The sequence below is a fragment of the Phaseolus vulgaris genome, chromosome 4 (genome assembly GCF_000499845.2).
Source record: "Phaseolus vulgaris cultivar G19833 chromosome 4, P. vulgaris v2.0, whole genome shotgun sequence".
Lineage (NCBI taxonomy): Eukaryota > Viridiplantae > Streptophyta > Magnoliopsida > Fabales > Fabaceae > Phaseolus > Phaseolus vulgaris.
The window spans coordinates 14,653,550-14,676,231 of record NC_023756.2 but is presented as its reverse complement, the minus strand read 5'-3'; the positions used below and the strand labels follow the sequence as shown (position 1 = coordinate 14,676,231).

General features: G+C 44.0%; 2 protein-coding genes across 2 annotated transcripts; one reads left to right on the top strand and one right to left on the bottom strand.

The window, feature by feature from the left end:
* Positions 1 to 13,258: 13,258 nt before the first annotated feature.
* Positions 13,259 to 14,641, bottom strand: LOC137838333 (uncharacterized). Its single transcript, XM_068647578.1, has 2 exons — positions 14,012 to 14,641; positions 13,259 to 13,915 (listed from the first exon to the last, which is right to left on the bottom strand). Exons 1-2 carry the CDS (start codon positions 14,639 to 14,641, stop codon positions 13,259 to 13,261), a joined length of 1,287 nt encoding a protein of 428 aa, XP_068503679.1.
* Positions 14,642 to 19,697: 5,056 nt separating this feature from the next.
* On the top strand, positions 19,698 to 20,717 carry LOC137838331 (uncharacterized). The gene is made up of 3 exons (XM_068647577.1): positions 19,698 to 19,902; positions 20,247 to 20,446; positions 20,490 to 20,717. The coding sequence occupies exons 1-3, from the start codon at positions 19,698 to 19,700 to the stop codon at positions 20,715 to 20,717; spliced, it is 633 nt and encodes a 210-aa protein (XP_068503678.1).
* Positions 20,718 to 22,682: the final 1,965 nt, after the last annotated feature.

Genomic DNA, 22,682 nt, shown 5'->3' with positions numbered 1-22,682 from the left:
CCAATAAGAACCACTTGCTTTGAAAGTCATACACTCAACAATCTCCACTTTGGGTTGAATTTAACTAGTTTCGCACAATGTCTTCAAACTCTATAGAAACCAACCAAATCTATAATGTTGAAAGTTGACATTTGGAAGGGGCTTAGTAAGCATGTCTTTTAGATTTTCATACGAGTGAACCTTTTTCACTACTTTACCAATAACAACAACATATAGGATAAAGTTCGGTCTTGTTGTTAGCTAACTTGGTTAAATGAATGACACTCTGGATGTAACAAAACACAAAAAGAGTATCTTGTGCTTGACCAAGTTCATTGACCAAACCACGAAGCCAAAGAGCCCTTTACACACCTTCTATGGCGGCAACATATTCTAATTTAGTTATAGATAATGGAGTTATAGACTAAAGTGTCATTTTCCAACTAATAGTACCATTACATAGAATAAAGATATAACAGAGAGATGTTCTCCAGTCAAGATCAACACCACCACCATAGTCCAGGTCAACAAAACGTAGAACATCATTGGTTGCAGCCTTGCTTTTGCCAAATACCAAGCCAATACATAAAGTACTCTTTCAGATATGGAAAAATCTATTTCACAACTTTCCAACTATCCTTGCCAAGATTATGCATATATAACATTTTGATAATCCTTGTCAAAATTGTGCTTATATATGCAAACCATGCTAACAACATATGTTAAATCAAGTCTAGTGCATCATTGCAAACATAAGGCTACCAATTGCACTGACGTAAGGAATGTTTGACATTTTCTCCTTCTCTTATTCTATTACCTACAGAAAATTGCTTTTTAGTTAAATATGTTGATAGTCATAGGAGGTAAATGATGGTGCTGAACCAGCCAATTATACTTATACCGATCGAAATCGAATGAGCCACGTCACTCGGCATCGGTGCCCGACCAACTAGAGGATTGACTACATTAAAGAACAAATAAAGAATATGTGACAAGTATGGTAACATCCTATAAATCAAGGTAATATCCTTATAAATTTGGGTAACACCTTGATAAATCCAAGACTTGTGAGATTATTAAAAGAAAAGAAAGAATAGGGTAGATCCCTTGTGTATATTGAACACATAGGGTTATGTTTATATAGGAAAAGAAACATATGGGTTGAGCACATTACATAATTATAAATATCTAACAATATCTATAATATCTAATAATATCTAATTTTATCTAATAATATCTAACACTACCCCTCAATCTGGTGCATATAGATCATATGTACCCAACTTGTTACAAATGTAATCAATCCTAGGCCCTCGTAAGGGTTTAGTAAAACTATATGCTAATTGATTATTTGAATTAACAAACGTAGTCTTGATATCTCCCGATATAATATTTTCTCAAATGAAATGACAATCAATCTCAATATGTTTGGTCCTTTCATGAAAAATTGGATTTCTACTAATATGAAGAGCAACCTGATTATCAAATATAAGTATCATTTGATTGACTTCTCCAATTTGCAATTCTTTAAGTAACTATTTAAGACAAATAAGCTCACAAGTAGCCGAGACCATAACTCTATATTTTTCTTATGCACAAGATCTCGCCACAACACTTTGTTTCTTACTTTTCCAAGAGATCAAGTTATTATCGATGGAAACACAATAATCGAAAGTTGATCTTCTATCAGATGGAGATCCTGCCCAATCAAAATCTGAATAAAAAATGACTTTAGTATGGTTATTATGGCCATATAACAAACCTTTTCCAGGAGAGCCTTTAATGTACTTCAGTATACAAATGATTGCATTCCATTGATCTTCACATGGAGAATTAAGAAATTGGCTCTCCACACTGACTCCAAAGAAAATATCAGGATGAGTAACAGTGAGATAGTTCAATTCCAACTAATCTTCTGTACTTCTTAGGATCTGAAAGAGGCTCTCCCTGATTGGGTAGAAATTTTACATTGGGATCCATGGGAGTATCAACAAATTTCAAATTCATCAAGCCAATTTTAAAAAATATGAGTTTGCCAAGATTTTTGGTCTGAAAGTGTTCACAAAGGTGTTGTTTTACTTGTGAGATGTCATGGTGATCACTGCCTGTAAGAACAATGTCATCAACATATACTATAACATAGATACACCCAACACTTGAGTGACAATATACACATTTGTAAATGGAAGAGATAAGAAGGCGGCTATATATATAGTCGCATTCATAAATTCGATTTATAAATGCGGCTATTTACATAGCCACATTTATAAATCGCAGTTACGAGAGACGCTTAGGGTTTCTTTTCTTTTTCGCTGTTAATTTGGTTTCTAATCAAAGTTCTCAACTTTGATCTTTTCCGAAGAACATGGTCATTATTTTAGCATTTCTTTTTATCTCTTGGTGCATATTATACATCTTCGTATTTCATCCCAATGGAAGTCCAAAAAACGCAAATAAAAATTCTCCAATGAAAAGTAAATATATGACGGAGCAAGGCGACAACGACGATGAGGAAGTCACAACAGAAAGCGCAAACAAAAACCTTCCCAAGCATGACCTTAGCAATGACATAAGGAAAACATCATTGAGTGACTTGTAACCTAATTGAGAGAATAAAAAGGTGTTAGAAGATGTGTGGCTAATTCTACCCTTTGGGATTAAGAGTAATTTGTTAGAACTCTTATGTATTGAGGTGATATTTAAATATAGTATATTATTCTGTTCTTGATTGATTATTGGTATTATTGTTTTGTTTCTAACTCTTGATCTAGAATCTTAAATCTGACTAGTGTTAGAATGGATGGCTTTAAACTAGAGGGGGGGGGGGGGGGGTGAATGGTTTAAAGAGGGTTTTCGCAAACTTTTAAGTCAAGAATGAAATTACTTCAAGAAACAATTGATAAGGAATCCAATTTGCCAAAACAATAAGCAAAAACAACAGCACCAGAAAAACAATCGGTTGTTTCGCAGAAACAATCAGTTGTTTGTACCAATTTACAAATATCAAAACTGAATTTAAAGAGTTTAAGGATAGAGAGAATGCACACAGATGTTTATACTGGTTCACTCTAAACCCAGAGCTACATCCAGTCTTCTCAGAAACCACTGAGGAATTCCACTAAGCAATCAAACCTAGATCACTTACAACACAACCAAGAAAGTGACCTTGATCCCCTCAAGACACACACTTCTCTTGGCCAACACACCAACACTAAGAATGTTGATCTTGATCCCCTCAAGAACACACAACACTTCTCAGAAAACACACAAACAAACTTGTTCAACAGAATACAAGGATTACACTTGTTACAAAAGCAAATCTGAAATCAATACAAGCAGAAATCCTATCTCACACTCTTTGATCAATCTCAATCTCTAAGCAATCTCAACTCGTTGAAAAACTCAAAGACTTGTGTTCAAATCTTATTACTCAAATATGTTTTTCTAAATTTATTCAAAGTTATTGTTTGTTATCAAATCTTAACAAACTTATTCATTGCATTTAAAGATTGGTCAAAGCATTAAAGACTAGAGCATAAACAGTTAAAACATTTAAAGCTCAGTCAAAGCTAAAACAGTTTTTCTGTTATGGTACCAAAACAAACAATCGGTTGTTTCCTCGAATCAATCGGTTGTTTTGGTTTTAACAGCTCAACCATTTGAAAAACAGTTTTCAATCTTTTCTACAAACATCTAAGTGTAAACACAATCGGTTGTTTCGACAAAACAATCAGTTGTTTTTCACTTAGTTTGAAAAACACTTTTCTTTTAAAAGATTGAGAATGCCTATGCTTTGGATTCAATCTAGAGTGGATTACAAAACTCAAACTACCCCAAATTCTAACTAAGACAGCTCAGCAACAGCAAGCACAGCCAAGCCTTCAACATCCTTCAAAGGGTTTGGATTTTTCAAAGCTTGAACACCACTTGGTTCAACAACTAGAAAGTATTTTTATGGTTCTGACCTAAACAACAATACTTAACATATTTGAGTGCTAGGAATAAACTTGAAATGTTAATTATTATCAACGTCTGAGCTTGACTCTAAGTTGTTTTTATAAATATGCGAGGAATCGATATTTAGGGAATATTCTTAATAATTTTATATGTGAGGAATTGATATAAATGAATTTTATACGGGCATCAATTTTAATCAAAGAACATAATGTTACCATGCTAATCAAAATACATGATAGTGAGAAAGATGAAACTTAATCCCTATTTTTCCAACTTGTAGTAACCAATTATCTACTTGTTTTCTTATTAATCATCGCCAACACAATCACTTTAAACACACTTTTTATTGTTCTGTTTCATATTTAGCGAATATGATATAGGCTAAAAAGATAATGTTGGAAGGTCCCAAAATGCATAAAAGCGCCAAAAAACCAACTTTGTAATAGGGAATCTCGCTCATTCTCGCTTGAGCAACAAGAATGCTTCAATGACCTTTTTGAAAATCGACGCCTTTCTCGCTTGAGCGAGAATGCGTCAGACAAATTGAACCATTTTATGTTTTCATCAATAAGCTCATCAGCGTGATGCAGAAAGTCACCTAACCTTAGCAAATTAAGTTAAATAGGGGGCTAGAGGCTCAACCCTAGAGTGTCAGATTAAGAGGAAAACACCATTGTGAAGTGTAACCCAATTGAGAGAATATAAGGTGTTAGAAGATGTGTGGCTCATTCTGACCTTTGGGATTGGGAGTAATCTATTCGAACTCTTATGTATCGAGGTGATGTTTAAATATAGTATAATGTTATGTTCTTGAATCATTATTGGTATTGTTGTTTTGTTTCTAACTCTTGATCTAGAATCTTAAGTTTGACTAGAAAGTATTTTTATGGTTATGACCTAAACAACAATACTTAACATATTTGAGTGCTAGCAATAAACTTGAAATGTTAATTATTATCAACGTTTGAGCTGGACTCTAAGTTGTTTTTATAAATATGCGATGAATCGATATTTATGAAACATTCTTAATAATTTTAAATGCGAGGAATCGATATAAATGAATTTTATATGGGCATCAATTTCAATCAAAGAACATTGTACCGCCCTGGTACTCGGAAGTGATGACGTGGCATCGAGCTATAATATAGGCGTGTTGGACGGGACACCTGGCTGGCAGAAGGGAAGGAAGTCGGGGGGTTCGTGTAGTCGCCAGTTATTAAGTTGGCGTGCTCCGATCTCCAGCATACCTAAACCGGCGGTCACCGGGTTGAAGATGAGGTCGCCAGATGTGAACCCAGGCGACCAAGTAATTATAGATCGCCGAAACAAGGACATCGCCGAAGATGAAGGCAGATTGTCATTTCCCAGCTGGCCCGAGGATGAGGTCGGGAGACAGCTTACTTGAACATATACGGTGAAGCAGGTAGGGCAGATCATGAAGGCGGCCGGCGAGACCACAGGGAAGGTGTGTACGAAGGCACCCGAACTCGCCACCCAGAAGAGATCACGCTCCAAGGCAGCTATGCACTAAGTTGTATCATGCATAAGTAACTTCACCAAAAAACCTGAAGAGTAAGAAGTAGCGCCCAAGTCAAGGATGCTCCAGATGATGGCACGTGTACAGCTGGATGCGAGCCACGTGTCCAGATGTGTAACTTCCAGGAGAGAGAAAGTGCCCAGGTATATAAGAGTTTCTAACGGACTTCTGAGGTACGCACGCGTTTAGATTACTTCTTTACAACTGCGAGAACGAGAGTACGCTGAGAGAGAGAACTTGTCACGGTTCCTTAGAGTTCTTGAGTTTTTCTCTTAAGTAATTGGTGGTTCAGTCGCTGACTTGGGCGTCGGAGCGTGATCGGCCGCAGCGGCGCCGTTTCGTCTTTTGCAGGTTCTTGAGGTGGATCGCGGTGAAGGACGGAGGCTAACACGGCGTAGAAGTCGATCCAAGTTTGACGAGGCAGGGCTCCAGCGTTTCGGTCAACAGGCAGGATCATCAGGCGCCCACCGTGGGGCCGTGTAAAACCTGTTCCCATCCACAGCGTGAGTTCTTGGAAGCTTCTGCGGTTTCTGTGTGGTTGTGTGCTGGTGCAACCATTTTCCGCTGTTCATCTAAGTTTTTTTCGGTAGTTTCGCGTTTTCCACCGTTCGTTTGACTTCTTGTTCGGTGAGGTGAGGTTTTTCGCTGCTTACGCGAATTTTAATCGGTGAAGATCTAAGTTTCGCCGCTCGTTTGGATTTTCGCGGAGGAAGCGATGGTTTGTGGTGGAGACGTGAGTTCCTGTGAAGGTTTGCTGTTGAGGTTGCGTTCTTGAAGCTCGTTGGAGTTCTGTGAAGTTCTGACCGATTGATCGCTGAATCGATCGTCGCTGAAGAAGGTGTTGTTCATCGCTCTTGTGATCTGTCAGGTTTTTATGAGAAAAGTGAGAAGCAACCGTTCAAGTCCAGTTGCGCCCGTTGCTGCTGAAGGTGCCATGACTATGGCACAGATGGTGGAAATCATGCGTTCGCTGCAGGCGAATGTGGAAGCCTCGCGTATAGAGTAGGCAAGAATGCACGAGGACCTGGTCGCCTCTCGGGCCAGGAATGAAGAGCTTAGCAGAGTGACTGAGGAACTGCGTCAAGCTCTTCAGGAGCAGCGAGGGCGTCCAATCGCTGAAGAGGTCGCGCCGTCAACGCCGCCTCGCGTTTTCCTTATGCCTTTCGCTCGGGCGATTACAGACACGCCAATCCCTGCGAGTGTGGTACCTGTGAAGGCTGTTTTTACCGGCGTGGAGGATCCTGAGGCACATCTCACCACCTTCCACACGCAGATGATGCTGTCAGGAGGTTAGGATGTCGTGTACTGCAAGATGTTTATGAGCACACTCCAGGGAACGGCGCTGGAATCGTTTGTGAGCCTGCCTATAGGTCACATAACCAACTTCCAACAGTTTTCGAAGATCTTCGTCGAGCAGTATATAGTGAACAAGGCGCCGCCTAGGGTGTCTTATGATCTGTTTAACATAAGGCAGTACCAGGGAGAGTCCCTCAGGGACTACTTGAATCGTTTTGGGGCGCAGATGGTCCGCTCGCCGGCCAAGGACGAAGAGATGCTGGTCTATGCATTCAAGAAGGGCGTGCTGCCGGGACCCTTCTGTGAGGCGTTGATTAGGGCTCACCCCGCCACGTTTGCTGAGGTTAGGCGACTTGCGGTGGCCCACATCGCTGATGAAAGTGAGGTCGCCGAGAAGAGGGGAAGCGTGGCCCCCGCTAGGCCACGTGCCCAGACCAGGATCCAGCCACAAAGGGTGCTGGAAACAGCGGCGGCCAAGAGGGATCAGAGGACTCGCCATCCTTATGACCCAAGGAAGAACAAGGGCAGGGGCCCAGGGCGCCCTCAACCAGCACGTCGGGAGTACAATCGCCCACCAAAGCATAAGTTTGTCATGGGGTTGGCGGATCTGATCGCCATTCCCAATATATCAGCTAGGCTGAAGGCGCCCGAGAAGGTGGGCGACAAGGTGTTGGGACCAAAGCCAGACGCCTGGTGTGAGTTCCACCAGGGCTTTGGCCACACCGTGGACTCATGTTTGGCTTTAGGATACCAGCTCGACGACCTGGTCAAGAGTGGGTTCCTAAACGACTACTTGCTGGATAGAAGGACGGGGGGCGCGTCGAGCTCCCAGCCCGCAGGTGGTGAGGCTCAGCAGCACGAGATGCCCACTCACAGAGAGATCCACACCATTGCAGGAGGTTTCTCGAGTGGTGGATGCACCGCGTCACAGAGGAAGAAGTATGCGAGGTCTGTGATGACGGTGGACATGTTCGAGGACCACTCGCCGGATGTGGACATTACGTTCACAAAGCAAGATCTTCGGGACGTGGTGCCTCATGACAACGACCCCATAGTCATCTCGCTGATTACGGCAGGAAGGAAGGTCCACAGGGTTCTGGTGGACCAAGGAAGCTCGGCAGACGTGATGTTCTGGCCGACTTTCACGCAGTTGGAGCTACCCCTTGACCAACTGAGGCCCTATGGAGGGTGTTTGTATGGTTTCGCTGGCGACCAGGTGGAGGTTAGGGGGTACATTGAGTTGAGAACTACGTTTACGGACGAGGCAGGCTCGAGAACAGAGAAAATCAAGTACCTTGTCGTGAACGCTCCTTCAGCATACAACATTCTGTTGGGAAGACCCACGCTCAACAGAATAGGCGCCATACCTTCGGCCCTATGGAGGGTGTTTGTATGGTTTCGCTGGCGACCAGGTGGAGGTTAGGGGGTACATTGAGTTGAGAACTACGTTTACGGACGAGGCAGGCTCGAGAACAGAGAAAATCAAGTACCTTGTCGTGAACGCTCCTTCAGCATACAACATTCTGTTGGGAAGACCCACGCTCAACAGAATAGGCGCCATACCTTCGACCCGGCACATGAAGGTGAAGCTGCCATCTATGGAGGGGGTGGTGATCACCATCAAATCCGACCAGAAAGAAGCAAAGAAGTGCTATGAGAATAGCCTGAAGAACAAGAGGTCCGTGAGTTATGCGACGACCACCCCGCCTCCCGGTGTGAAGCCCAGGCCGACGGTAATAGAGGAGACCGCCGGAAGCGACGTGGTGATGGTGGAAGCTGAGTCGGGGGAGGAGAACGCCGAGCGGGAAGAAGAGGCGAGGAATCGCCCTGAGGAAGCGAGGGAGCTGGGAATCGCCAGGGCGGTGATCGCCAGAGAAACCAGACCAAAACCCGTCGAGCAGTGGCTCGAAAGGGAAATCGGGGGAAAGATCTTCAAGCTGGGAAGATCTCTGGAGACTGAGCTCCAGGACCAGATCGCCAAGGTGATAGAGCGGCATCTGGATTCGTTCGCGTGGTCCGCTTCGGACATGCCCGGGATCGATCCTGACTTCTTGTGCCATCATTTGGCGATGGACAGCCAGGTGAGACCGGTACGACAGAGGAGAAGGAAGTTCAATGAGGAGAGGAGGCAGGCGATTAGAGACAAAACCCAGAAGCTCCTCGCTGCAGGCCATATCAGGGAGGTGCAGTACCCTGAGTGGTTGGCCAATGTCGTGCTGGTAAAGAAGAGCAATGGGAAGTGGCGCATGTGCGTCGACTTCACTGATCTGAACAAGGCTTGCCCAAAGGATTCGTATCCTTTGCCAAGCATAGACGCCCTAGTGGACAGTGCTGCAGGGTGTAAGTTGTTGAGTTTCCTGGATGCCTTCTCGGGGTATAACCAGATCAAGATGCATCCCATGGATGAAGAGAAGACTGCCTTCATGACCGAGAGATCGTGCTACTGCTACAAGGTGATGCCATTTGGGCTGAAGAACGCGAGGGCCATGTACCAGAGGTTGATGGATCGGGTACTTGCACCAATGCTGGGAAGAAATGTGCAAGACTACGTAGATGACATGGTCGTGACCTCGCCAGAGAAGAGCAAGCACGTTGCGGACTTGGAGGAATTGTTTACTACGATCGCCAAGTTCAGGTTAAAATTGAATCCCGAAAAGTGCATCTTTGGCGTGGAGGCTGGGAAGTTCTTGGGGTTCCTCTTAACTGAGAGAGGAATAGAAGCCAACCCTGATAAGTGTGCCGCCATCTTGGCGATGAGGAGCCCCACGACCGTGAAGGAGGTGCAGCAGCTCACGGGTCGGATGGCCGCCCTGTCTCGCTTCGTGTCGGCTAGCGGAGAGAAGGGCCATCCGTATTTCCAGTGTTTAAGGAGGAATAACAAATTTGCCTGGACGAAGGAGTGTGAAGAAGCCTTCGTCAAACTTAAAGAGTACCTGGCGAGCCCGTCGATTTTGTGCAAACCGCTGATGGGGACCCCTCTCAGGTTGTATTTTGCTGTGACTGAGAGGGCGGTAAGTGCGGTGCTCGCCCAAGACCAAGATCAAGTCCAGAGGCCTATCTATTTTGTTAGTAAGGTGCTGCAGGGCCCGGAGGTGAGGTATCAGGCCCTGGAGAAGGCTCCACTGGCAGTAGTCTTTTCGGCAAGAAGGTTACGCCACTATTTCCATAGCTTCACAATATTGGTGATGACCGACTTGCCCATCCAGAAGGTTCTGAAGAAGCCCGACGTAGCTGGGAGGATGGTGAAGTGGGCTGTGGAGCTGTCGGAGTTCGACATCAAGTATGAGCCTCGAGGTCCGATTAAGGGGCAGATTTTTGCAGATTTCGTGGTCGAGTTCTCGTCAGAAGCCACGCGAGTTGAGGGGAATGACTTTCGTTGGGTGCTTTCGGTGGATGGATCGTCGAACCAGCAGGGCAGTGGTGCTGGAGTCATCTTGGAAGGGCCCAACGGCGTGCTAATCGAGCAGTCCCTGAGGTTTGCCTTCAAGGCCAGCAACAACCAAGCAGAGTATGAGGCGATGATCGCCGGTATCTTGCTGGCCAAGGAGATGGGAGCTAGGGTGCTAATGGCTAAGAGTGACTCGCTGCTGGTCACGGGACAAGTAACAGGCGAGTTCCAGGCCAAAGATCCACAAATGGCGGCTTACCTGGAGTATGTGCGGGAGTTGAAGAGTTCCTTTGCCTCCTTTGAAGTGGTGCATGTGCCCAGGGAGCAGAATGCCCGAGCAGACTTGCTAGCTAAGCTCGCCAGTTCGGGCAAGGGGGGTAGGCAGAGGACGGTGATCCAAGAAACTCTGAAGACGCCCAGAGCATTTGTGGCAGATCACCTGGTTCTTCAAATAAGCAAGTCGACGGAGAGAGCGGCGAGGAGTCACAGGTCTTTGACTCAGGAGACCTTGAGATCGCCAAGAATAAGGGCACGTCGGGAATAGGAGGTGAACGTGGCACAGGTCTGCGCTACCCTTGAGCCAGACACCTGGGTAACACAGTACAAGCGATGCCTGGGGGATGGCCTTCTCCCGCTGGATCCGACGGAGGCCAGGAAGATAAAGAAGAACTCCAGCAAGTTCACGATGATTGATGACGAGTTGTACAGGTTTGGGTTCACTCACCCACTCTTGGAATGTGTACATGGCGAGAAATGTACAAGAATTATGGCAGAGCTCCATGAAGGGATATGCGGAAGTCACGTCGGGGGTTGAGCTCTGGCTGCAAGGACTCTCCGTGCAGGTTACTACTGGCCAACAATGAGGGAAGACTGCAAGAAGTACGCGCAGTGTTGCAAGCAATGTCAGCAGCACGCCGATTGGCACAAGGCGCCTCCTGAAGAGTTGAAGTCGATTTACAGCCCTTGGCCGTTTCATACGTGGGGGATCGACATCCTGGGACCATTCCCGCTGGCGATCAGGCAGATGAAGTACTTGGTGGTGGCGATTGAATATTTCACCAAGTGGATCGAAGCAGAACCAGTGGCTCAGATCACCGCGCACAAGATCGAGGGTTTCGTGTGGAAGAACATTGTGTGCCGGTTTGGTGTGCCCAAGCGCCTGGTGTCAGACAACGGGACTTAGTTTGCAAGTCACCTGTTGAAGAAGCTGTGCGAAGGGGTGGGAATTCAACAAGTATTTGCATCTGTCGAGCACCCTCAGACGAATGGCCAAGTAGAGTCAGCCAATCGTGTATTGCTGAGAGGTTTGAAGAGAAGGCTAGAGAAAGCCAAAGGAAGTTGGGCCGAGGAGGTACCCCGTATAGTCTGGGCGTACCACACCACCGAGCAGTCAGGAACCCATGAGACCCCGTTCAGCCTGGTCTATGGATGCGACGCAATGATTCCAGTAGAAATCCAGGAGAGCTCGCCAAGATTCCAGAACTTTGTGGCGGAAGACTCGAATGAGGAAAGAAGGTTGAATCTGGACTTACTGGATGAAGTCAGGGAGGAGGCGAGATTAAAAGCTGAGGCAGTGAAAAGAAGGATTGAACAAAGATATAACTCGAAGGTGATGCCAAGGCAGTTCAGAGAAGGCGACCTGGTGATGAGGAAGGCCCACCAGTACGAGATGGAGAACAAGCTGTCGCCTAAATGGACGGGACCGTTCAGGATAACCGAGGCGCTCGGGAACGGCGCCTACCGCTTAGAAACGTTGGAAGGAGGGGCGATTCCTCGCACTTGGAACGCCACGCACCTCAAGTTATATTACAGTTAAGAACTTTGTAAGTAAAAACAAACACGAAGAGCTTTACAATGTTTCTGTTAAAACAGTTTGAAGGGGGTACTCTTTTTTCCCTAAGGAGGGTTTTTAATGAGGCCGCCCAATAAAGAAGAGTTTCAAAGTTTAAAGTGTTTTCGATTGCATGCTTGTTGTTTTCCGAAAGTTTTGAAGAAAGACCTTGTCACTTATATGTGATTTAAGGCGAGTTGAAGTTATGTTGCATGCTTTCTAAAAAGTTTCTAAGTCCCCATCGTCTTTCGGCGATTGGCGGCATTAGTTAAAGTTTAAAGTCCCCATCGTCTTTCGGCGATCGGAGGCACCAGTTAAAAGACCTCAACGCCCTCGCGCGTCCTGAGGCGAGATAAAGACCTCCTCGCCGTCGAGCGAGTGCAGGCTAGAAAGAGTAAAAAGTCCTCAGTGCTTCCAGAGGAGAGAAGATGTAGCCTCTGGGGCAATGTAGAGGCACCAGTAAAAAGTCCTCAGTGCTTCCGGGGGAGAGAAGATGTAGCCCCTGGGGCAATGTGGAGGCACGAGTTAAAGACCTTCTCGCCGATGAGCGAGTTCAGGCGAGTTAATGACCTTCTCGCCGATGAGCGAGTTCAGGCGAGTTAAAGACCTTCTCGCTGTCGAGCGAGTTCAGACAAGATAAAATCCTTCTCGTCTTGAACGAGTTCAGGTATGGTGTAAAGGGTGGAAGAAGTTCAGAGGGTGGCTAAGGTAGGTTCGAAGAGAACGCCCAGCCACCCGGTTCCTTGTTCTGAAGCTTAGGGAGGTAGAGAAGGATCCGAAAGGCGCCCCTACCCCCAGATGAGGGAACAATGGCCAAGTTGTGAGGGCAAGAGGAAGCCTACATCGCCGAGACCCTCTGGTGATCAGATTCGGACGGTGGCACGAGCAAAGGCCCATTTGATGGAGCAGATCAGGTAAGTTGTGCCTTAAGCTGTCAGTTGAAGTAAAACTTGCTGTTTAGTGAATAGTTTTACGACGAGGTTCGCTGCTTTTAAAAGTTTACGAGTTATTAGAATGCTGTTATTCGGAAGTTGATAGTTTAAGCAGCAAGTAAACAAGTTGCGCCCGCAGAGTTGCCAAGTTAATTTCGTTTGAAGTAAATTGTACAAGGAGAGATAAGGCAAACAGAGAAATTGTAAGAAGAGGCAGAAAAGCTTTATAATAAAGTGTATCAGTTCAAATTACATGTACCAAAAGGAGGAAAATTATTACAAGTAAGTTGAGTAAGAAAGAGACAAATGAGTAAGTGATGGAGGGAAGTAGCAAGCAGCTAGTCTTCAGAAGGAACGATCTTCCCATCCACCACTTCATTGTTTAGCGACACCATGGAGAGATCCAAGTCAGGGTACTGACAGGCGAATTGTTCCAAGGCAGCGTCGAACCCAGCGGCGAGGATTTGGGCAGAGCTCAGCTCGAGTTCTTCAATCTGCTTCTTGAGCCCCTCGTTCTGCTGTTTTAGTTCTTCAGCCCTCTCCCGAGCTTGAAGAAGGTCTTCAGTAACCCTCTTGTTCTCCGCCTGCGCTTGGACCAGCTCTGCAGCGATCCCTTCATTTTTCTTTTTGGCCTCGGCGAGCTTGGCCATGGTGTCATCTCTCTCTTTTTCGGTTTTCCCTAAGAGGACCTCCCGATCTACGGACCTCTTCTCAAGGTTTTCTACCTTGGCGGCATCTGCTTTAATCGACGCCTCCAGGCTAGCCACCTTGAGACGATAGGGGACCAACTTGCTCTCCAGCTCAATCTTCTCTTGAGCTAAGAGGTGCACCCGATGGCGTAGATCGGTGGCCTCCTTGCGCGCCACCCGCAGCTCGGTGCTCATAGCATCCTCCACTCGCGAATGATCGATCTCCGCCAGCATAAGGTTGCAGGACAACTTCTCCGCCTCGATCCTTATTAGGTGATTCTCCTCTTGGAGCACGGAGATGTCATCCTGGAGTTTCTTGCTGGAACTCTCCACAGCTTTTGATATGATGGAGGGGAAATCCTCTGCCATCATCTTGAGTTTTGCTGAGAAGGGTTCCCACACCCTTTTGACCTCAAGGGAGAGGTTTGCTCGTGGAAGCACTGGGGGAGCCTGTTTCTGGTTCTCGCCACCACCTTCTTGAATTGGTTGGTGAGTTGGGGCTTCTTGGCGTGGTGGTGACGAGGGGGACTCGGTGATGATGATGGGTGAGTTGTGAGCCCCTTCATCCCCACCTGCCGCAGTTTCGGCGATTGAGGCGGTTGAAGGAGGACCCCCTCCAGCAGATACAAACGGCGTGGAGGCGCTTGGGGGGTTCTCCATGAAGTTAGGCTCAGTAGCCTCAATCACGGGGAGTGCAGCCGCCAAGGGAACCGCTTGAACCGGCGGTGTTGCAGCTGGCGGAGAAGTCGGTATTGGAGTGGGAGCTGGTGGTGGGGAAAGTGTTGATGTTATAGGAGGAGGTGGAACAGGTGGTGAAGAAGGCGCCACCCTTCTTCTCTTGGTAATAAGGCCGTCCTCGGTCGCCTCATCGTCCTCTTCTTCATCCTCATGGACCACCTGAGGGGTTTTCCTCTTTGGCTTCCTAAGGATGAGTTTTTTACGTTGTGGGGCGGGCAGGGCCTCTGAAGGAGCTGGGCCTTTAGGGGGCGATCTGCCCTGGGCAGCGGCGATCTCCACCACCGAGTTGGGCATAGTCTGGGAGCCCGACGCCAACCCATGGGCTCGGGCGAGCGCTCTCAATTCAGCCAGTTTTCCTTTGCCCAGCATGAGATCTGCATAATACAAAGGTATACAGGTCAGCTCGAAGAGAAAGATAAACACGTGAGTAGATATGCAAATGAGGCAAACAAGTGGTGCAAAAAATAAAAACCAAGTCTTGTGCACAACAGGCAAGACGCCCAGCAACAGTTAACAGAGGTGCAGCACAGGGCAATGACTTAGATGTTAAGGTAAGCACTAACCTATGCGAGCCTCGAGTTGGTCTTCGAAGAACTCGAAGGAGATGAGCGCAGTGGTGAGGAAGGTGATGTTAGCGTCTGCCACACTCTTCCAGAAAAGGCACAAGTCCTTGTCCAAATCGCCCATGTTGTCAGGGCTTCTTGGCTTCCTGAAGCTTCCCTTGGAGTCTTTGTTTCCCTTGTTTACCCAGTACAAGGGAAAGCCGTCGAGCAGCGAAGCGTCCTGGTCGTTTTGGCGCACTTGGACAAATTTGCCTTTCCAATCCTTGTAGGATTGCTGGAAGATAGAGAGGATCGACCTCCCAGCAATCCCGTTCAAGCTCACCCAAAGGCGATCCCCAAGGTTCTTGGCCTCGAACAGAAAGAGGAACACGTCTACCGAGGCCGGTAGTCCCAAGTGCACGCATATGATCTGAAACGCCCGCACGAATGCCCAGCTGTTGGGATGGAGCTGGGCGGCGGCGATGTCGAGCTCGGTTAGTAGCTCCCTTTCGAAACGAGTAAAGGGAAACCTAAGTTTCACCTTCTTGAATAAAGTGGCGTACACAAAGCAGAACAACCCGCCGTTGTTCCCTTTGTCGTCTGCACAGACCGGCACTTCGGGGGGACAAGGCAGCTCGGTTAGTTTATCATCGTGCTCCTTGTGGAACGACAGGTGGGGCTCGTCCCCTTTCTTCAATCGAAGCACTGCCCCGGCAGAGTTTACTGAAGAAGTCTCCTTCAGCAAGGTCGAGGTGGCCCATGGGTATAGCTTCTTGTAGTCGGGGGAAGGAATGGAGGCACCTCCGGCGATGGGTGGAGTTGCCTGAGCAAGGTTGGGATGAGAGGTTCCAGGCCTCTCAGCCTGGGAGGAGGAAGCACCAGGTGCTCGCGGTGGGTTATGAGCTTGAGATGGAGGGTTTCGTGACGAGGGAGGAGGATTCGGGGTGATCTTTGAACGAGCCATCGCGGAAACTGCAAAGGAAAAAGAAAGGGAAAGGTGAGCGAAGGTTGCAGAGGTTGACTCGATTGTGAAGGAAGGGTGAAAAACGAACGAACGAAAGTTCGTTGTAGTGGAGACGAAGCCCTAAGTTACGAGAAGGGAGGAGCATAAGAAACAACCCACAGCGTATGCACCAGGCAGTTAATGGATGATGCGAATCGGTTAAAATGCAGGAAAACTCAATAGAAGGAGTAAAGGGAGTACCTTTCGATGATCAGAAGAACGCTGAAGGAAGTTGAGGATTCAGAAGGTTGAAGAGCGTCGTGGGTTTTTGCAGAAGAAACTCAGAGCGTTTGAGAAGGCAAAGAGGTGATGGAACAGTAGAAGTGAAATGGGTTTAAGGGTTTTTCAAATGGTTTTTGGATGCGTAAACGACAACTAAAGATGACCGTTGATGAAGCCACGTGTCGAGCGATTGGGAGAATGTTTGGTGGAGCGTCAGGAAAGTAGAAAGTACGAACGTTTGGAATTCTGCGCCAGCGCCACGTAGATCGGTAGTGACGTGACCTCTTTAGTCTTTTCGCTGGACAAGTCTTCGCTTAAGACTGGGGGGCTTGTGTACCGCCCTGGTAGTCGGAAGTGATGACGTGGCATCGAGCTATAATATAGGCGTGTTGGACGGGACACCTGGCTGGCAGAAGGGAAGGAAGTCAGGGGGTTCGTGTAGTCGCCAGTTATTAAGTTGGCGTGCTCCGATCTCCAGCATACCTAAACCGTCGGTCACCGAGTTGAAGATGAGGTCGCCAGATGTGAACCCAGGCGACCAAGTAATTATAGATTGCCGAAACAAGGACATCGCCGAAGATGAAGGCAGATTGTCATTTCCCAACTGGCCCGAGGATGAGGTCGGGAGACAGCTTACTTGAACATATACGGTGAAGCAGGTAGGGCAGATCATGAAGGCGGCCGGCGAGACCATAGGGAAGGTGTGTACGAAGGCACCCGAACTCGCCACCCATAAGAGATCACGCTCCAAGGCAGCTATGCACTAAGTTGTATCATGCTTAAGTAACTTAGCCAAAAAACCTGAAGAGTAAGAAGTAGCGCCCAAGTCAAGGATGCTCCAGATGATGGCACGTGTACAGCTGGATGCGAGCCACGTGTCCAGATGTGTAACTGCCAGGAGAGAGAAAGTGCCCAGGTATATAAGAGTTTCTAACGGACTTCTGAGGTACGCACGCGTTTAGATTACTTCTTTACAACTGCGAGAACGAGAGTACACTGAGAGAGAGAACTTGTCACGGTTCCTTAGAGTTCTTGAGTTTTTCTCTTAAGTAATTGGTGGTTCAGTCGCTGACTTGGGCGTCGGAGCGTGATCGGCCGCAGCGGCGCCGTTTCGTCTTTTGCAGGTTCTTGAGGTGGATCGCGGTGAAGGACGGAGGCTAACACGACGTAGAAGTCGATCCAAGTTTGACGAGGCAGGGCTCCAGCGTTTCGGTCAACAGGCAGGATCAAACATAATGTTATCATGCTAATAAAAATACATGAGAGTGAGAAAGATGAAACGTAATCCCTATTTTTCCAACTTGAAACAACCAATTCTTTGCCTATTTTCTTATTAATCATCACCAAGACAATCACTTTCAACACACTTTTTATTTTTTTGTTTCATACTTAGCGAATATGATACAAGCTAAAAAGATAAGGCTGGAAGGTCCCAAAACACTAAAAGCGCCAAAAAGCCTACTTTGCAACAGGGAATCTCGCTTATTCTCGCTTGAGCAACAAGAATGCTTCAATGATGTTTTTGAAAATCGACGCTTTTCTAGCTTGAGCGAGCTACAACTCACTTGAGCGAGAATGCGTTAGACAAATTGGTCATTTTATGTTTTCATCAATAAGTCCATCATCGCAACATAGAAAGTCACCTAACCCTATCAAATTAAGTTAAATAGGAGGCTAAAGGCTCAACTTTAGAGTGTCAGATTGAGAGGAAAACACCATTGAGTGACTTGTAACCCAATTTGGAGAATATAAGGTACTAGAAGATGTGTGTCTAATTATACCCTTTGAGATTAGGAGTAATTTGTTCAAACTCTTATGTATTTAGGAGATATTTAAATATAGTATACTATTTTGTTCTTGATTGATTATTGGTATTGTTGTTTTGTTTCTAACTCTTCATCTAGAATCTTAAATATGACTGGAAAGTATTTTTATGGTTCTGACCTAAACAACAATACTTAAAATATTTGAGTGCTAGGAATAAACTTGAAATGCTAATTGCTACAACATATGAGCTTGACTCTAAGTTGTTTTTATAAATATTCTAGGAATCAATATTTAGGAAACATGAACATAATGTTATCATGCTAATCAAAATAAATGAGAGTGAGAAAGATGAAACCTAATCCCTATTTTTCCAACTTCAAGCAACTAATTCTTTACCTATTTTCTTATTAATCATCGCCAACACAATCACTTTCAACATATTTTTTATTGCTCTGTTTCATATTTAACGAATACAGTATTTGATAATTCAACTATTCCTTGTGGGATCGATATTCGTCCTCATGGATAAATTATTACTTTTGATAACACGGTGCACTTGCCGTAAAATGTCATCAAGTTTGGGGCATCGTTGTCGGAAAACAATTTTATTTTTGAGTATGAATTCCTAAATATTGTGAATATTCTAACTGTTTTTATCTTTTTGTTAATAGTTCTTAATTCTTGTTTATATATTTGTAGTTTGTTTATATTTGTTTACTAATTTTTATTTTATTTTGTTTATTGTTTTTTTATTTATTTTAATTTTAAAAAAAATAATTTGTTTTTATTTTATCTTCAAATTAGTTTGAATTTATTTTCTTTTATTTGTTTTAAATTTCTGAAAGAAAAAAAAATACGTTGTTACTCTAGTGAATCCTTGTGGTAACCCTTGAATTAGCTGTCTTATATGATATTGAGAGGTCAAATTCCCAAAGATCAATTATTATTTGAAGCTGAGATTGAAAGGGCAGCTAAAAGAAACAGAAAGACAAAGACAAAAGAGAGGCAAGGAGACATTAGGGAGGAATCGTCCACCACTTTTCTTTTCCCACTAATATTTTTCAAGAGGAAAGCAACATGTCAAAAGAGTAAGTACCACCTCTTAGGAGGACACTTAGACATTATGTCATGTACCAAGGGCCAAATATTTTTTCTAGTATTGCAATACCTACTACCGCCAAGGCCTTGGAAATGAAACCCTTTTTTCTCACTCTCATCAGTACCCATTAATGTACAACACTGGATCATTAGGATCCATATTCACATTTTTCTATATTTTATAAATTGGTGGGAACAATGAGCTTTCAATCAGGTGGTATTGAAAATGTTTATATGCGCTTGTTTCCTTTTTCATTAGCAGGAATGGCTCAAATCATATCCAAATTAGAGCCTCACTAGCTGGAATGATGTAGAGGAAAAATTTCTGCAAAGAATTTCTCCAATCTCGCTACATCAAAGCAAAGTTTGAAATTTTTATAATTAGACAAGGAGCAATGAATCTTTTTGTGAGACATGGAAGATATTTAAAATGTTGCTTAGAAAATGGCCAAATCATGGGTTTGAAGACATTGCTCAACTGAGCATATTCCTTAATGGTCTCAGATCTGATACAAAGATGCTCCTAGATGCTATAGCTGGCGACACAATGATGTCTCTTGATGTAGAACAAGCGACAAGGACTATTGATGCATTGGCATCAACTGATTATCAAGCCCAACATTACATACAACATATTTAGAAGAAAGGGTTGTTAGAAGATGCACTCTTGCCTTAAAATAAAAGTTTAACATAATAGATTGTGCAACTAACCACACAAATGGCTAAATTGTCCCAACAATTACATGTTGTTCATTTATCTCAAAGCCAGAGTCAATCAATTAGGTTTGATTTTTGTGGAGGTGATCATCCTAATGGTCACTGTACTTATCAGCACAATTCACCTGAAGCTGAGGATCCATCCGTTCCTAAAAGAATGAGTAAACTTGAAGACACCATGGAGAAACTCGTCAAAGCCATTATAGGTAATCAAGAGAACAATCTGACACCGATCAGGAATATGGAGATTCGGATGGGACAGATTGCCAAACAATTAGCAGAGAGACAAAGTGGCTAGTTTTCAGTCAACAGCCAAACCGATCCAAAAGAGCATTACAATAATGTAGGGACTAAAAAAGAAGAAAAAGATGAGACAGAGGGGAAGAGTGCTGAGAAAGAGAGAGAAAAGAAAACAAGTGAGGGAGAAAAAAAATTAAAAATAAGGAGAGAGGTGTTCTTGAAAAAGATTTATCATACCCTCATGCACCTTCAAAAAAAGAGAAGGAAAGAAATTTTTTTGACAATTTGCTCCCTAAAAATTATTTTGCAGAAAATCTAAAGCAAGATTCAACACTTGAGAGATTTCGGAAGAATATGAGCTATATTGAAGAGAAAAATGTAGAGTTGGAGGCTGGATACAATGCAATTGTTCAGAAAGGCTTGCCTAAAAAATCCAAGGACCCAAGGAGTTTTAATCTTCCAATATCTATAGGTGTTTTATTTGTGGAAAAAGGTTTACTGAATTTAGGGGCAAGCATCAATTTAATGCCTTTGGTTGGAAATGTTAAGGAAGATAGGTGATTTGGAGGTTCAACCCACCAAGATACAGTTACAGTTGGCAGAACAATCCATCAAATATCCTTATGGTATGGTTGAAGATGTTCTTGTGAAGCTGAAAAAGTTCATATTCCCTATGGATTTTGTTATAATGGACATGAAAGAAGATGAGGAGGTTTCCTTGATACTTGGCAGACCCTTTATGAAGACTATTAAAAGCATAATTGATGTTGATAAAGGATAACTTCAACTTAGAGCTCAAGATGAGGAGGTAACTTTTAATCTATTTTATGGTTTAAAAAATTTTAATGCAGGGGAAGAATTTGTACAAAAGGATGTTACAAAGGGAGTTGTCCACCTTGAAATAAACAGGCGTCAAGCTAAATGATGTTAAACGAGCGCTTAATGAAAGGCAACCCAGTCCACATTTTAGTTTTATATTGTTTTTTTATTTTTGTTTTGATTTTACCTTTCAAAAATCATGTTTTCTTGCAAGGATTCTCGCCCAGGCGAGTCGAATTTCGCTTAGGTGAGTCGAATCTCGCTTAGGTGAGTTGAACAACGAAAAGTGGGAAGCTCTCTGGAGTCATCTCACTCAAGCGAGACAAATCTCGCTCAAGCGAGTTTGATGACATATAATTTGATTTTCATGTGGGGAATCTCGCTCAAGCGAGTTTTACGAAGAAAAAAATGAGTTCCTTACGGGAAATCTCGCACAAGAGAGAATTTTCGCTCAAGCGAGAAATTTTTAGAAATAAATAAATAAATTCTCAAAGGCAACTGGTATCTACATGCCTCCTAATTAGTTTGCAGCTTATGTAGCTTAGCATGGGGACAGGTTGATGGAAGAGGCCCAAGGACAAGCCCAACAAAGAGAAGATCTGGGCCTACCACTAGAGCCATGGCCAAGAAGAATCAAGAAGATTGGAATACTGCTACTGATGGCAGGGAAACCTTCTTGTACATGTTTAAAATGCCATAACTCTAGTATAGAGTAGGATTTAATTTTTGTCAAAGTAGAATAGGAAATTTTATTTGTTATTTTTTTAGGTGAAATTTGGTACCTAAAAACTAACCTAGGTTAAATTAGGGTTTCTTGAACACCTAATTTAACCAAGGTCGGTTATGACTAAGCCATGGAGAAGAGTGCACATGTTCCACATGTGTTAAAAGCTTTCCATCACATGCTCCATGTGCTACGTCCAAATAGGCGCCAAATTCAAATGCAACCTTCATTTGAATTTAGTTTTTCATTTCACTTGTATTTGGATATTCAAATTTCGGCCCTCCATTTCTATAAAAGGAGGTTCTTGGTTCATGAAATGGCAAGATTAAATCTAGAGTGAATTGCTGCCAAAATTGTGTCAATTTTGCTCTTTGTCTCATACCTCCCTAGAATAGAATTTTTAGTCTTCATTCTTCACCTATTTCAAGTGAGATGGCCTCACCACTTATTCTCCACACCTAGCATGCATCTTCAAGGAGTCCAACTCTCTACGTGAGATCCTTGCTCATTCTCCTCCATTGAAGCTTCCGCCACTCCACCAAAGAAATTGCAAACGGATGAAGGCACAACTCCATCAAGTGGTATCAGGAGCCTAGCTTCTTCAAGAGCTAAGTGTGCCTTCTTCTTTTCATTTTAATTTTGTGTTGTTCTTAATGATTTCTTGTCGTGCATCTTGTATCCTTGAATGTCTTGTTGTGTTTGCATTTTAATTTTGATTTAGTTGTTGTTTGGATAAATCTAATCGGTGCAATGTGTTCAAATTGTTCTTGAGCTTTTAATTTCAATTTTGTGTAGGATTCCTTTAAGTTTTGGTGTTGCTGTTTTAATTTTGCTAGATTTGAGTCTTTCTTGCAATTTTAATCGGTTCATATTGTTGTGTTTGAGTCATTTTGATTTTTGAATCTATATATGTTTTGTCAAGTCATGTGCTTCCTAAATTCTCATCACTTCTATGTAGTACTTTTCTCGATAATTTTGGTTCATTGATTTTAATTTTGAGTCCAGTTTTATAATTCAGTGTTTGATTCTTTGGTGCATTTTATTTTTAGATTTAAGTTCATACTTGTGTGCTAGATCCACACAAGTTCCTGTACATCAATTCTATTGTGATTTTGAAGTTTCTTAAAACTGTTTTTAATTCCAGATTAGGATTCTATATTCTGTGCTGGCTGTTTCTGTTTATGAAATTAAAATTCGTTGGAG